General features: G+C 39.4%; 1 protein-coding gene across 1 annotated transcript; it reads left to right on the top strand.

Moving 5' to 3' along the window:
• Positions 1–2,227: 2,227 nt before the first annotated feature.
• On the top strand, positions 2,228–14,220 carry LOC124145048 (monocarboxylate transporter 6-like). The gene is made up of 6 exons (XM_046514703.2): positions 2,228–2,587; positions 7,358–7,469; positions 7,679–7,872; positions 8,405–8,548; positions 10,112–10,873; positions 12,266–14,220. The coding sequence occupies exons 1-6, from the start codon at positions 2,563–2,565 to the stop codon at positions 12,421–12,423; spliced, it is 1,395 nt and encodes a 464-aa protein (XP_046370659.1). The 5' UTR covers positions 2,228–2,562; the 3' UTR covers positions 12,424–14,220.
• The last annotated feature ends 418 nt before the right edge of the window (positions 14,221–14,638 follow it).

Here is a 14,638-nt window from a genome sequence, read left to right as displayed (position 1 = left end):
AATTTTCACAAAAATGTGAAAAATGGATTGGTAAACAAGCGAAGCGCTTATGTTAATACAATTCCATTACACATAAGTAACTATCGAACCGTCTGAAAACATTTCCACAGATACCATAATGTTGTAACAAATGTTATATTTGGGATAACACTTTCTCAGTAAAGCAGTAAAGAGTCTCGTACTTTGGGGGGGTTGAGTCCCGTCCGAGATTCGAACCCACACTTTCCAGTTGCCAGCATACACAGTCAGCGATCTAACCCACTCAGCCACCGAGGCTTCCACAAAAATGAATATCCGACAACTGGTAGTCTAGATCACGTACTTTGCGTACCCCCTGACAAGTGTAAATTTGCACGGCTCCCATGGCCGAAAGCTAAGAATACACAATGCCATTTAGAAAGTGGTTATATTTGGGATCACACTTTCTTAGTGGAGAACAGATTCTCGTACTTTTGGGGGGTTGAGTCCCGTCCGGGATTCGAACCCACACTTGCGGGTGGTCTAGTCTATCCTTTGTGATCAGCCTCCCCTACTTTGGAACAGATAGCCACAAATTCCAGAGACTCTTAAAGAAACAGGCCAACATTGATGTAGTTTTCAAGAGAAGTCATACCATTCAGAACACAATAAAAGCAACAGGGAAACCACCATCCAGCCCCAAGCTAGAACCACCAGGAGCAGTGTACCACATTCCGTGCAATTGTGGACAAGCTTACATAGGAGAAATATCTTGGCCCCTCAAAAGCCGAATTAAAGAACAACAAAGCTCAGTCTCCAAAGATAACTCTCAATCAGCTCTATCAGACCACATCCATGACAGCCCAAGCCACAGCATTCAGTGGGATAAAGTCAAAGCCCTCACCACCAACCTCAAAGACTTCAAAATCAGAAAACTACAGGAAAGACTCCAACCAGTCAAAAGACTCCAACCGTCAATCAACCGTGACCAAGGCTAGTACATACCCCCGGCGTACCATCAACTCATCAAAGACCCCAATCAGTCATAACCCCGTTGTTTATATTACTGGCTTCATCCTTTGTATATGTCACTGACTTCACCAATGATTGTCATTACCACCCTTGCGTGTACCTAACAGTCTTCTCCGCTCCAGTATAACTACATCTGACATCTACTCTATTGTATAAACATTGCCTCCTACCTGTATCTAGCATATCTGTATGGGTTTACCTGTTCACATAATGTTTTGAATTTGTCCCAGTCTGCCTTATTGGAATGGAAGTTTGGTTCTTGGGGTTCATTTGGGTTTTCCAAATTTTTGTTTCCTATTGTTATATGAATTGGAAGTGGTCGCTGTCAAATGGCTCCTCATACACTCCCCCACGAAGTGCTCTGGACGAGGTCGGGGGTACATATTGTTAGGTCTATAGCCTACATAGTGTCATTTATTTTATTATATCTAGTTGGTTCATTATTGTTTAGGAGTATTATTTTTTTCTTCTGTTCTGTCCGCGATTAGTTTACAGTGTTGATCTTTTTAATCTTTCACGCCCCAGAAGGGTTGGTGGGCGTTCAGGTCCCCCAAGAAAATGGTGGATTTTTGGCCTATTTCATTTAAGGTTTCTATGTCCTCACTTTTAATTGGTTTCACTGTCCAATGGTAGATGTTTGCTATGATTCTTAACACTGAGACTTTAGGGGACGTAAATAGTTGTTAATTAGGCTTGACATAATAGTACTTTTTAAGATAGCGCTGACGATCAATTTCTAAATATATACACTCAAACAAGTAGTGAAACTCGTCACCGACAGATGTATTACAACATGGACAGATCCTATCAACAAAGGGTAAATCTATCCATCGTCCCTTCTCAACAGGTAGAGGGTGATTGCTGGTTCTAAACTTAGTCAATGGTAACAAGTTTATATTATTTATATAACTATGGGGTTCAAGGCCGAATTCTGGTTTGATACAAGAGTGAACTTTTCCTCTTGATGACATAGTTTGATCGTTGTGCCACCCCTCAACAAACTTGTCTCTAAGCCTACTTTCTATAGTGGACAGCAACCATTGATTGTGTACATGATAAAGTTCGCTTGTTTATATTTATGATTTAATCCTTGTCGGGTGACCTTGAATATAAGGTCTTATCCTGAGCCTAGCTCACTGTGCCCCCGACCTTGGTGTTGTCATATGGGATTAAGAGCTACACGTGCCTACAGTCCTGTTCCATTGTGCCCACAATAAATCATGCAATGATACGGTCTGTTGCTCAGAAAGGGATTCGCTACAGGACTGATTACATAACATTTATAGACATAGTGAATTATACCCTTAGCCGTCTCGTAAAAGCCATACACATGTCTCGTGGTGGCAACGCCATTGTCTCTTCGGCTGTCCTTTGCTGCCATCATTATATGAATGTTTACATCTATAGCGTCAGCAGTAATTATCACCCATTCAACAAACACTCTTAAAATCATCCACACTAACTAAATCACAAACCCTAAAACCTGTCATTTCATGTCGGACAAGTACATAGCGACAGGACCCCCGGACTGCCATTCAAGTAACTAACTAACGACTGCCATCCTATACTGCCATGCACCCCGACGCACAACTCTCAGGTAAGGGTAATAATAGAACATACTGATGTAGATGTACGATCGCTAACATATTCGATGGATGCAATTTGGTGAATGCCTCCGTTATCTATTTCTTGCATTTATGTCCATGTACCACTGTGAGTGGTTATTTATGGAAATAAACAATGTCAAAGTTGCACAGCTCGTTCAGGATGGCAGACAGTCAATGTACAATACTTCTGGATTAACAATGGCAATTAGCATGTCAAATTATTCAGATTCGCATCAGGCTTGGCTGCAGCGATCTTAACGCAGATCAGTATGATAGACATATTGCATACTAAAACCTGTTCCTGTGGATATCATACCGAGCATGCTTTACACTTTTGTGTGTACAAACTACTAAGTTCTTCGAAATGAAATGTATTTTTACCAACAAGGTTATTCTTTACACACAGTGCTATGCAGAAATTCGCATTTGAGTAAAGAAGAGCAAATCCAAACATTAGATTCTATTCAAAACTTCGTATTAAAAACTGGCAGATGTTCAATTAAATGAATTGTTTAACATAAACTGCAAATATATTTCTCATATACACACATCTAGCTTGGCATGTGCAATTCATTTGTTAATCTAACGTTCACTGATGTATTTATTGCATCGTGTCTTAATTGTAATGGAGTGGTATTAACATAAGCGCTTCGATTGTTTACTAATCCATTTCTAGATTCTAGACATATACACATCATGGCTGCAGGGTAATTAGCCTTTGTCCCAATTCGGTCGCTATGACACTACGATGAAAATGAATACCACAATATTACAAATCTCCAACTAGACATAGATTGTGTTGGTTGTTGTTGTTGTTGATGGTTTGTTGTTTAACGCCGCACTCAGCAATATTCCAGATTGTGTGTTATGTTGTCATATGTACATGTATATGAGAATTTAATACAAAATATTGCAATGTTTGTTCATCATGGAATGTACAAAATAAGTACAGCCGTCTGTAGCATATGAAGCATATATCTGTGGTAACCAGTATTGTTCTTATGGGTTTATGGCCTACATAACTGTACGGAATAAAAGACGTCAACACGAATAATTAAAATATAATTGAAAGAGGTATCCTTTCAAACCTTTCAATAAAAATCGTAAGCCATTCTTTGTTTAAAACTCAATATATATATTATGAGTATTATTCTACAAGTCCGTGCAAAGCGATAATAGCAATACCCAGAAATAAAGGGCAGTCGGCAGCCTACCGGATGTGTGGTGAGTTCATCGGAATTAGTAAGCGATTATTACGTAACAATCTTTATCCCTTGACATGAAGAACACCTGTCGTGGTTGGAGTCTCAACCACTCTCACACAAAGGCCACATGTGTAATCGAACCTAGTGAGTATATTTTCAGTTTTGTAATTTCATTTGATAGTTGCGGAACCCGAGTTTCAATAATGCGAATATGTATGTTGTTTGGGGTCTTCGGCACTGTCTAGCTACAAATACCACGATGATATCTAACGCACTTACTCGTCCTGTACGTCATGTCAGTATTTTGTTTAAGTTGGATTTACACAATATATATTATTTTTTCATAAGATGTAAAAGATGTTCACAATTTCGATGGTTAATAATAATATACGGAGATTTGATTATAAAGGGCGTTTCATTTTGATTCATGTTAAGTACGCGCAAACTCATATTTTATCCTTTTAATGTTGGCATTTATCTCCGTCATTACAATTAGTTCATATGACGTACCTAAGGCTGGAGTCTAGATCATCTGATTTCAAAGTAAAAGTGAAACACTTTGTCATTTGCTTATTGTCTAGAATTTCAATTAATTACTTTGTGCAATGACCCCCTGCTTATACAAATATACGCACGTTTGAGTCGGAGGACCACGGAAGACCTTAAGGGCCATTTTTTGTCGTTGTTTTTTTTGTCTTGACATTTAAAGATACTAAGTTGAAATTGCAGTATGCTTAGGTGAAATTTCAATATTACTAAGTTAAAATTTCAATATGCTAAGTTGACATTTCAAAATGCTAAGTTGAAATTTGAAGATGCTATGTTTAAATTTCAACATAATGATCATGACATTTCAAGATAATACCTTGAAATTGCAACTTATCATGAAGATGCTAATTAGAAATTTCAAGATATTAACTTATTTCAACTTATTACCTTGAAATTTCAACATAGTATGTATCTTGAAATTTCAACTTAGTTTCTTGAAAATCAAAGTAAGTACCTCGAAATTTCAAGCTTTATATCTTAGTATCTTGAAATTTTAAAAATCAAATGGCCCCAAAATGCTTCCGTACATGACGGTGACGTACAGAGCTTTTCACTAATTCTCTACAGGGGCAGCGGGCGAAGTTTTGTCATGCAGGTGCCTCGTTTTATCCGGATTAAGACTGGGGTCGTCGCGTACATATTTGAAGGTTCAAATGGATGTTATACAACTTACCATTCATGAGCGTATATATTGATGTACATTCATTACTTCATTATTACTTATTGTAAAACACATACACAAAAACACAGTCCAATTCTTCAAACGTGTTTAACATTAAATTTTACATTTTAAGACAGAAAGTCGCACTGTCGACACAGTGCATGATATCGATTTCATGGCCTACCAATCTCTTCATATCTGTCTTCTTCGCCGGAATGCGCTGATCAGCAGTATACTGTATTTGCTTCAAATTGGGTCTTTTGTCTGCTCTGCTGGGAGGGATTATATGAACTCAGAGATATTGGGATGAGCATTGCCAACCACCTTCTTCAGGCGACCGTGCCATTCCTTAAATTATCCTAGATACGTTAAGTCATTTTGACACATTTGTGAAATAACTACATATGTATGCGTGTAAAATACTACCGAAGCGAAACTTTTACACATTGACTATAACATATACACAGGACCAAGCACGGGCTTATCAAAACTTCGTCACCATTACCGATTCTATCCCCAAAGATACCCACATTCCTTTATTATTTCAAAAACGAAACTGTATTTCATTTTGTTGATCAATGTGACGATACGCCTTTATACTAACAATAAATGCGCTTGGCGCAGCACAGGTCGCGAACTTGTAGAGATTTCTGGGATATCATCCAGGTGTCCCCGGGGAAGAATAATAACAAAGGCAACAACCAGTCCCGATGGATTGACAGATATCAGTGAGTGAGTGAGTGAGTGAGTGATGAAGATAAAGACTTAATTGTATGGATCCAATTCATAATTCTATTGTATGCAGATGATGCTGTATTATTTGATAAATCACCAGAAGGTTTACAGAAAGCCTTGAACACTTTTAATGAATATTGTGAAGAGTGGAAACTACATGTAAATATAAATAAAACAAAAATTGTGATTTTCGGTGGTGGCCCATCGAAAAATTCGAAACATAAATTTCACTATTTCTGATAAAACTCTAGATACTGTCGACACTTAGGAATTGTACTTCACATGAATAGAAAACTAGTATGAAGTCTTAAGTCCCTCAGTGATAATGCTTTGAAAGCAATGTTTTGCATGATAAAAAAATCAAGAAATTTAAATTTACCTTTGGACTGTGTATTATCAGCTTTCGATGCGATGGTATTACCAATATTAACTTATGGTTCAGAAATCTGGGGCTTTGAAAATTTAGAAATTATAGAAAGAATACACCTCAAATTCCTCAGACTCATCACAGGATTAAGAAATTCAACTCCTCGTTATATGATATATGGCGAATTAGGTAGGCTACAATTAAGAATAATAATTTGTAAACGAATGATATCTTTCTGGCACAAATTAACATATCAAACTGGTGTGTATAAACTTTCACAGCTGTTATATCAATATCTGTCAATTAACGGGAACAAGACTATTGCATCAACAAATCCCTGGGTTAGATGTGTTATGGATATATTAGACAGTTTTGGATTATCTTATGTATTTAACAATCCGTCAATTTGCACAACAAAGTGGCTAGTGTCAGAAGTAGAGCAAATACTTAAAGATCACTTTTTCCAGAAATGGAGAAGTGACGTTAATTCTAGTTCTAAAGGCTTATACTATAAACATTTAAAGGACACTCCGGTTCTCGATAAATATCTTCTATTGCCAAAACGAATAGCAATTCCAATACTACGATTTCGAACCTGTAATCATAATTTACCTAATGAGACTGGCCGATGGAAAAATATTCCAAAGGAAAATAGAACTTGTAAATTATGTAATTCCCCATCTATTGCTGATGAATTTCACTACTTATTCAGATGTAATTATTTTAAAAGAGAGAGGCGAACATTTCTCTCATCATATTATACTGAATGGTCAAATATTATAAAATTTGTTAAACTCTTATCAACAACAAACACACAGGATCTAAAAGATTTATCGAGATTTATTGTAAAAACGCCATTAGTATTAAAAATGCTAGGTAACCACATGTTGTTATTAATTGCCATCTTGTCTGCTTTTTGAACATATGCATAATTATATATTGTAATATGCTCTTGTACCACCTTTTGTGGTTTCTGAGAATAAACTGAACTGATTCTGTTTCTGCATGGGTTCACCCCGATTGTGTTTCTTTGTTTGTCAGCACCGTACACTTGCTCATGGGTTTCACCAAAAAGGTAAACGTCTGAGACCTGCATCACTTTAGGCTTTCCTCCAACATTAAGACATAACCGGAATGCTGTTTAAAGCGGCGTTAAACGGCTCTCACTGTCGTGTCATTCAGTCTATATTTTCTACGAATGTTATCCGAACTATCATCATAACCTAGGCCATCTGCGTTACAGAAATGAATGTGGTACCAGAGATACCACCCGAATCTAAAGTTTATCATCCCATTGAAGTAGCTCCCAAACAAGAGGAGACCCCACAAACATCCGACCATGAAGGATCATCAAGGTAAGAAATGTTTCAAATCTGTCCATATATTGACATTAATACATATTCTACCATTTTTAAAACACTCGATTATGATCGGCATTCGGTTTCAAATTCCAATTAGCGTGGTTAAATCAACAAATAGCCCAGTTCAACATGGAAAACAGCATTTCTAACTCTTTGTTGAGAATATAATTATCATTTTATTCCTCATCCGTTTCTTATCTCAGTGCGAAGTCACCGGAACTGACGTCATTGGCCAAGGTAATAGTACTGGCGTCATGTATGTGCAACACCTTCCTCAGCGTGGGTTTTGCCGTCGGACTGGGGGTGGTATTTGTCGAAATCCTCGACGTTTTCGATGCCAGTCGAACACAGACGTCACTGATGCAGTCCTTGTGCTTTGGAGTTATATTTACAGGGGGTATGCGTTATTTTGGCCCTTGTTTTCTTTTCATTTCGTTTTCCCTTGAATTATTAAATGTACATGAGTTAGAACCACATTACAAATGCCGCACCCTTGTTGACATTCAGCAGTGTCTACTTGGCACTCTTGTTAACATTCCAGACAAGAGTGAATATCATATACTTTATTTCAGTTTTACTTTTTTTATGTTAAAACATTATTTACCCACTCAATTTCTTGCACTAATCCAACTTTACGATCCCACCCATACTCTTTTGAAATATATCTGTGCAACTTTGAAACGTTTGTTTAATACAATTTGTTTTTGGGTGTTATTTAATTCCCGAAGGGGATACACAATGAATTATACATGTCCAGCTTTTGACAAATAAACATTTAGGCGATATGGCAACAGACTCGCAATATGCTACTGTTTATATAGGTTTTTTTTAGTTAAAGTTTTATAAAACCAATTCTGAAATTGAAATGCACTAGAGTGAGAATCCAGTATTCCAGTCGCAAAATACAGTTTTTATTTTATTTCTTACAGCTCTAGTATGCGGACCAATAGTCGCTACGATTGGCCCAGGAAACTCGGTGATACTGGGCGGTGTATTATCCCTGGCCGGATGTGTTGGAGCAACGTTTGCCCCGAGTGTGAATGTACTCATCGTCACCATTGGACTTATCACAGGTTATATTCTACAGAAATGTTTTGGATTGTTCGTTTGTTTTACGCCACACTCAGCAATATTTCAGCTATATAACGGCTGTCTGTAAATAATCGAGTCTTGACGAGGTAATCCACTGACTGACATCATGAGCATCGATCCACGCAATTGAGATACGATGACATGCATCAACCAAGTCAGCGAGCCTGACCACCCGATCCCGTAAGTCGCCTCTTACGACAAGCATGATCGTCTTTTACGACAAGCATGGGTTGCTGAAGACCTATTCTACCCCGGATGTTCAGGGGTAGAAATGTTTTGGAAGTCTTTCATAATATGTTAACGCAATAAGCGATATGGGGTTGTTTTTCACCCGTAGCATTCACTTGATTCATGTAAGGAAGTGATCTCATAAATATTGAAAATACATGTAAAATAATTACAGCATATCGAGAAGTATATAGATACAATACAAAAATCCAGCAATCTGACTGGCTAATCGCCCTCTTGTGAAAAACAATACAAGTCGGTCGGCTTCATGACGTCATAGTGTTTCATATGACGTTATCTGCTTGTCACGTTTACATCTTAAGTTACCATACAGTAACCATACGTGGTCGTACAGCAGATCTGATAGTCCCACAAACATATTTCACGGACAATAGTGAGTTGGGGTTAACGCCGCTTAACAGTATTAATGTGTCAGCTTAATGTGGGAGGAAAGCCCGAAGTGATGCAGGCCTCAGACGTTTACCACTTTAGTGAAACTCAAGAGCACGGGTATGGTGCTGAATAACCTAGAAACATAATTGGTGCAAACCGGGATTCGAACCCACAATCATAGGTTTCTGGTGTGCCCAAGGGACGCCACCCGTGCCTCCTCACGGAAAATTGGTGTACGAGCCCATTTAGTTCGTCAAATCCAGTGGGCCCAGAGAAGGTATGGAAGTTACAATTGGCACCCAATGAGTGAGTGAGTGAGTTGGGTTTTAACGCGGCTTTTAACAGTATTACAGTTATATCACGGCGTGTCAGCTTATTGTGGGAGGAAAGCCCGAAGTGATGCAGGTCTTAGACGTTTACCACTTCGGTGAAACCCACGAGCACGGGTATGGTGCTGACAAACCTAGAAATATAATTGGGGCGAACCGGGATTCGAACCCACAATCATAGGTTTCTGGAGTGCCCAATGGACGCAACTCTGCACAACGAATCGCGGCGCCTTAGACGACTGGGCCACCCGTGCCCCCTACAATTGACACACAAAGGGAGGGTTGTACGATGGTCACTTACACTATTCAATCGTCGAACCATAAAGCGGACATAGATAGACGAATTATTTGAGAAAATGACATGTCCTAAATATACTTATTCTCTTTATTAACATACCGGTATTATGTATAACACATTCTCATAGAAGGGGAAGTTCTAAACGACAAATATAAGGAGGGTTATTGGAGTCGTCACATAGATACGGTAATCACTACAAAACGATAGTTCAATCCTCGGACCTAGTCTGGTGGATCACTTGATAGCATTATCTGTCCTGAATGCACTAATTATCATCATTTACTTCTATATTACAGGTATTGGGCACTGCTTTTCCTATTTATCGTCCTACGTGGCCTCGGGGGCCGTCTTGGCAGAGAGAAAGGGCATGGGAGTGTCCCTCATCACCGCCAGTTCTAATCTTGGAGCGTTCGTGTATCCGCAGATAAACAGACTGGCGCTCAACGCATATGGATGGAGGGGCACGTTTCTCCTCTTAGCAGGCGTCAACTTCAACTTGTGTGTTTCTGGATTTATAATTCGGTGCTTGACGAAACCTATATACCAAACCAAATCTGAAACAGACCCCAAGCCCAAATCCTTGGCCCGGGCTCTGCATCTTCATCTATTGAAGAATGGACCGTTCGTGATACTCCTACTTCTTCAAATGCCTATCTGGTGTTTTTACACTGGGGAAATCGTCTTCATCGTCGACGTTGCCAGAACCAGGGGCTACGACCTTGAGGCTGCTTCCTTCCTCCTCTCTGCCCTCACTGTGGCCTATGTACCCGGTAACCTCCTGGGTGGGATGCTGCATACAGTGGCGCACATACCCGGACTCATCTCCTGCTCAGTGTCTCTCCTGATATGTGGCCTGTTTAGCATTGGCTTTGTCTACTTCACTTCATATGGCGTGATGATGGCGCTTGTAATCGGCCATGGGTTACTACTGGCGGTTGTGGAAGTGTCTGTACCCATCATTGTCGTACAGATAACTGACCCGACATCCTATTCCTTCGCTTTATCCTACTTCTTCGGAATTACTGGTTTTGCTGATATTTCCAGTGGACCTATAAGTGGTAAGTTGATGATGAAACAGCTTTGGAAGACATTTAAGACACATTATCATTACTCGTTAAATATTCTAGCTATTAGATATCATTTGCAGTCTTGTGAAAAAAGCATTTAAGTCGGCTGGTCGACATGAATCATGACGCCTGAACGCTTGATTTGACGTAACGTCATAATTTATCCTGTTTGGGCTACCGTACCGAAAGTTCAGTGACTTGTCAGCAGATAGATCTAATGTCAGATATGTCACCCAAAATAAGTCTATGTAGCTTGTGAATATCTTTGTTACATGCGTTAACTGGCAGAGTGTACTGAACTATATGAGCTAAACCTGACTGTACAGCTCTCGACGTTTGGTCTCGTTGTGTATAAGCCCGAATCACACACACACACGCACGCACGCACGCACGCACGCACGCACACACACACACACACGCACGCACGCACGCACGCACGCACGCACGCACGCACGCACGCACGCACGCACGCACGCACGCACGCACGCACGCACGCACACACACACACACACACACACACACACACACACACACACCGCTAGTGACAGGTTACGGATTTTCTGTTCTAGAGGGGCGGAGGGGGGTAGTCTAATGCCTATGTCAGTCCTGGTTCCCACACGCTTGTATAGTGACACTCTGTAATAACAGGTGACACGACGCCTCTGAAATAGAAAGGGCAATTTGAATATTGTCATTAAACGAGAGAGCGCTGTTGCCATACGGCGGCGGCCTGAAAACAATCGAGTCTGGACCTGTCAGGGATTCTTACAAGTGATACGAGGAACACAGCGGACAGTGTTAATGTCTCGGCACAAAACATGTTTCGCAGTTGGCTCAGCATAATCGTTAAATGTTTTGTGAGCTTATGATGAAACTTCAGTCCACCAGTTTTTGAATCGAGGTTGTATTAGTGGCATCAGTGAAACTGTGATATAGTAATTTGGGTAGGTATTAACTGTTAGGTTGATGTTGAATCCGTAATAGAACGTCTCAGCAGTCTGGCGTATCGTGCATCTTGCCGTAGAGTAGAAGGTCGGTGATTCGATTCTCTGCTGCGTCATACCAAAATACGTTAAAAAATTGTACTTGTTACTCTGTCTGGCAATCAGTGTGAAGGGGATAAAACAGGGACTAGGGCTCGGGGTATATGTGTCTAAGTGGGGTATCCATGTTAATCTGACCTCAGTGGGATAGCATATAAAACCGGCAATAGTCCTGGTAAGTACGAGAGCCACACACACGCACGAACGTACACGCTCACACGTCGTCATATATTCTTGAACTCGACGTTAAACCCTATTTCACCTCACCTTACCGTTTAAAAAACAGTTTTTTACAAAAAAGTACAAGCAACGTTGCTAAATATGCTTTATCCTCCCACAGGCGCCATCAGGGACGTGACAGGGAACTACCTTCTGATGTTTTACCTGGCTGGTGGAAGCGCGGTGCTGATGGCGCTTGTCTGCATTTGTCTGGAACTATGGATGCGGAAAAAGAAGGCGGTGCCAGTCGAAATAAGTATTCACCTCGAAAACTGTTGATTGACTATACTGAATTATGCAACTCAAATGCATACAGGCCCTTTGAAATATTCACATGGGTTCACTTGTGCCACCAACTGGGCATTGAGCTGGTTGTATTTTGGAGCCTTGAAGGGGCTAATTCGGCGAAGTCGAGTAAACACGTCACTCAAAGGTTTCACATGTTTCGACTTAAATCAAGCATAACCAAGGCAATTGTGTTTGCTGAAATAATTATCAATGCATACAGAGGAATGGGCATTATATACTTACGATTCAGCATATCATGGTAGATAGTTCTAAAGTGATATATAGGACTCTAGATAACCAGACGGTCATGCTGGCCAAGTGGTGTTTGGTGTTCCTGCCACCTCCTGGATCCGACTGGCTGAATCGTACCGTCTTGGACGTGCTGAGCAAGTGTGTTTGTCGCAGACTGAGATATGAAGGCCGTTACAAGTGATGTTGGTTTACGGACCCAGTTCACTCTGATATACTTCGCCCTTTGTTTGCTCGTGACAGAAAAGAGGACCGAACCGTGTGTGTTTACAGAATGATGAAGTTACCGGAAGTGCATCTGGACATGGCGATGCCATGGACGCCTAATCCGTGGCGACGGACATGGACAAACTATTTTGTGAATGAATAATCGCAGAGTTTTGTTGTTATAATCTTTTCTCGGTCACCGCTTCAGAACTTTCAACTATTTTCTATAAAAGGAGGAGCCAACCATTTCTTTCTTCAGGTCACCAGCAAACACTATTTATTATTGGGCGGTAAAAGCCGAGGCAGATATTGTTTCTAGTATTGTCAAATAACAACATTCTCATAACTAGCTGGACAGCCGACGACACATTGCTGCCTGTATATCTATGATATGATATGACGCGATCTATTGATATTGTCATCACAAATTGTTAACTTTATGTAATTTATTAACAATAAATTGACTTAAGTGAAGTTTATTTGCAGGTTTGTTATGTGCCGATGTTTTCATGTTCTTTCTTAAATCATTATAGTCCATCCGTTTCGTGGCAGATATAGGGTCAATTGTGTACTTTATGATAATATCATGAAACCTGGCACAAATATTGTAAGCTGTGGAGCCACTCAAACAAATCCAATACGGCTACCAGATCCAATATGGACGCCATGTAGGAATGAAATTCTAGAATGTCTCGTATGAATTTGACCCACAACGTAAATATATCATGAAAAACAAACATTTGGAAAGTATTTACCCAACACTGCATCTGCGGTGTTGTTTTAATTAATCGTCAGTCAGATGTCTCACTATGAAAGCTACATTGTACTCCGAAAGCACCACCTGTTTAATTAATTAGAGTGAGGAGCCGTGGTCCAGTGGTCACAGATATTAAGTCATCTGGGCTCTTCGATGATTGGGTGATCTTGGCTTTAATTGAGAAGTAAAATTAGGTGATGTGGGTGTACTCCTGTGCTTCAGATACAAGTGAAGCAGAAGTAAGTTTTGGAAAATTGCTCAAAATAAGGAACATTATTCTTGTACACACGCATCACGCAGGTATTAATTTTCATTACTATGTAAATGAATGTAACATTCAATGCCATTTTGCGTTCGGTTCGCTGAAAAAGAATGTGAATATCACACTGTTTATTCAATCAAAGCCGAACATCCAATAATATAAAAACTGTGTTTGAGTCCAAATTATAAGTTCTCTCTAAACAGATGTTGCCAACTGCACAATTTACACGTGATATGTGTTTTTTCTACAAAATCGTTCCTTGTCCAATGTCAATATAATGACAATATATATATAAGTTCTCTCTTAACAGATGTTGCCAACTATAAAGTTATCCATTAGATGTTGTAATATTCTATAAGTATGTTCTATGTAAGAGCTGTACAAGCTAAGAAGATCTTAATTGGAATTCTTTGTTGAATTATGCAATACAATATATTTGTATGAATGAGAACATCATACACACTGTAATAATGGGTATTTGTTAGATGGTAAAACATATTCACATGTCAATATCAATAACATATCATATTATCAGAAGGCATATACGACAGTGTGTACGAATTGTATATTACGTTAGGATATTGATGATATCAGACTTTATTTTGCTTTGAAATTCGTATTCAATATCAATATTGGCCACAACAAAAGAAATAAAATGCTTATAGCACCTTCCAGTGAATTGCAATATATATACAAAATAATGAATAGGGACAAAGGTATAAATGCAATAT

This window comes from Haliotis rufescens, unplaced genomic scaffold (assembly GCF_023055435.1).
Source record: "Haliotis rufescens isolate VD_foot unplaced genomic scaffold, xgHalRufe1.0.p SCAF_1, whole genome shotgun sequence".
Taxonomy (NCBI): Eukaryota; Metazoa; Mollusca; class Gastropoda; order Lepetellida; family Haliotidae; genus Haliotis; species Haliotis rufescens.
Note: the sequence above shows the minus strand (reverse complement) of the source record. Positions and strands in the feature narration are given on the sequence as shown.

What these genes read in the sequence shown, in the direction of transcription:
- LOC124145048 (XM_046514703.2), top strand. Translation starts at nt 2,563, where the DNA reads ATGCACCCCGACGCACAACTCTCAG. An exon ending in TGGAGTTATATTTACAGGGG is followed by an intron (nt 7,873 to 8,404) that starts GTATGCGTTATT and finishes TATTTCTTACAG; the next exon opens with CTCTAGTATGCGGACCAATA. An exon ending in CACCATTGGACTTATCACAG is followed by an intron (nt 8,549 to 10,111) that starts GTTATATTCTAC and finishes TCTATATTACAG; the next exon opens with GTATTGGGCACTGCTTTTCC.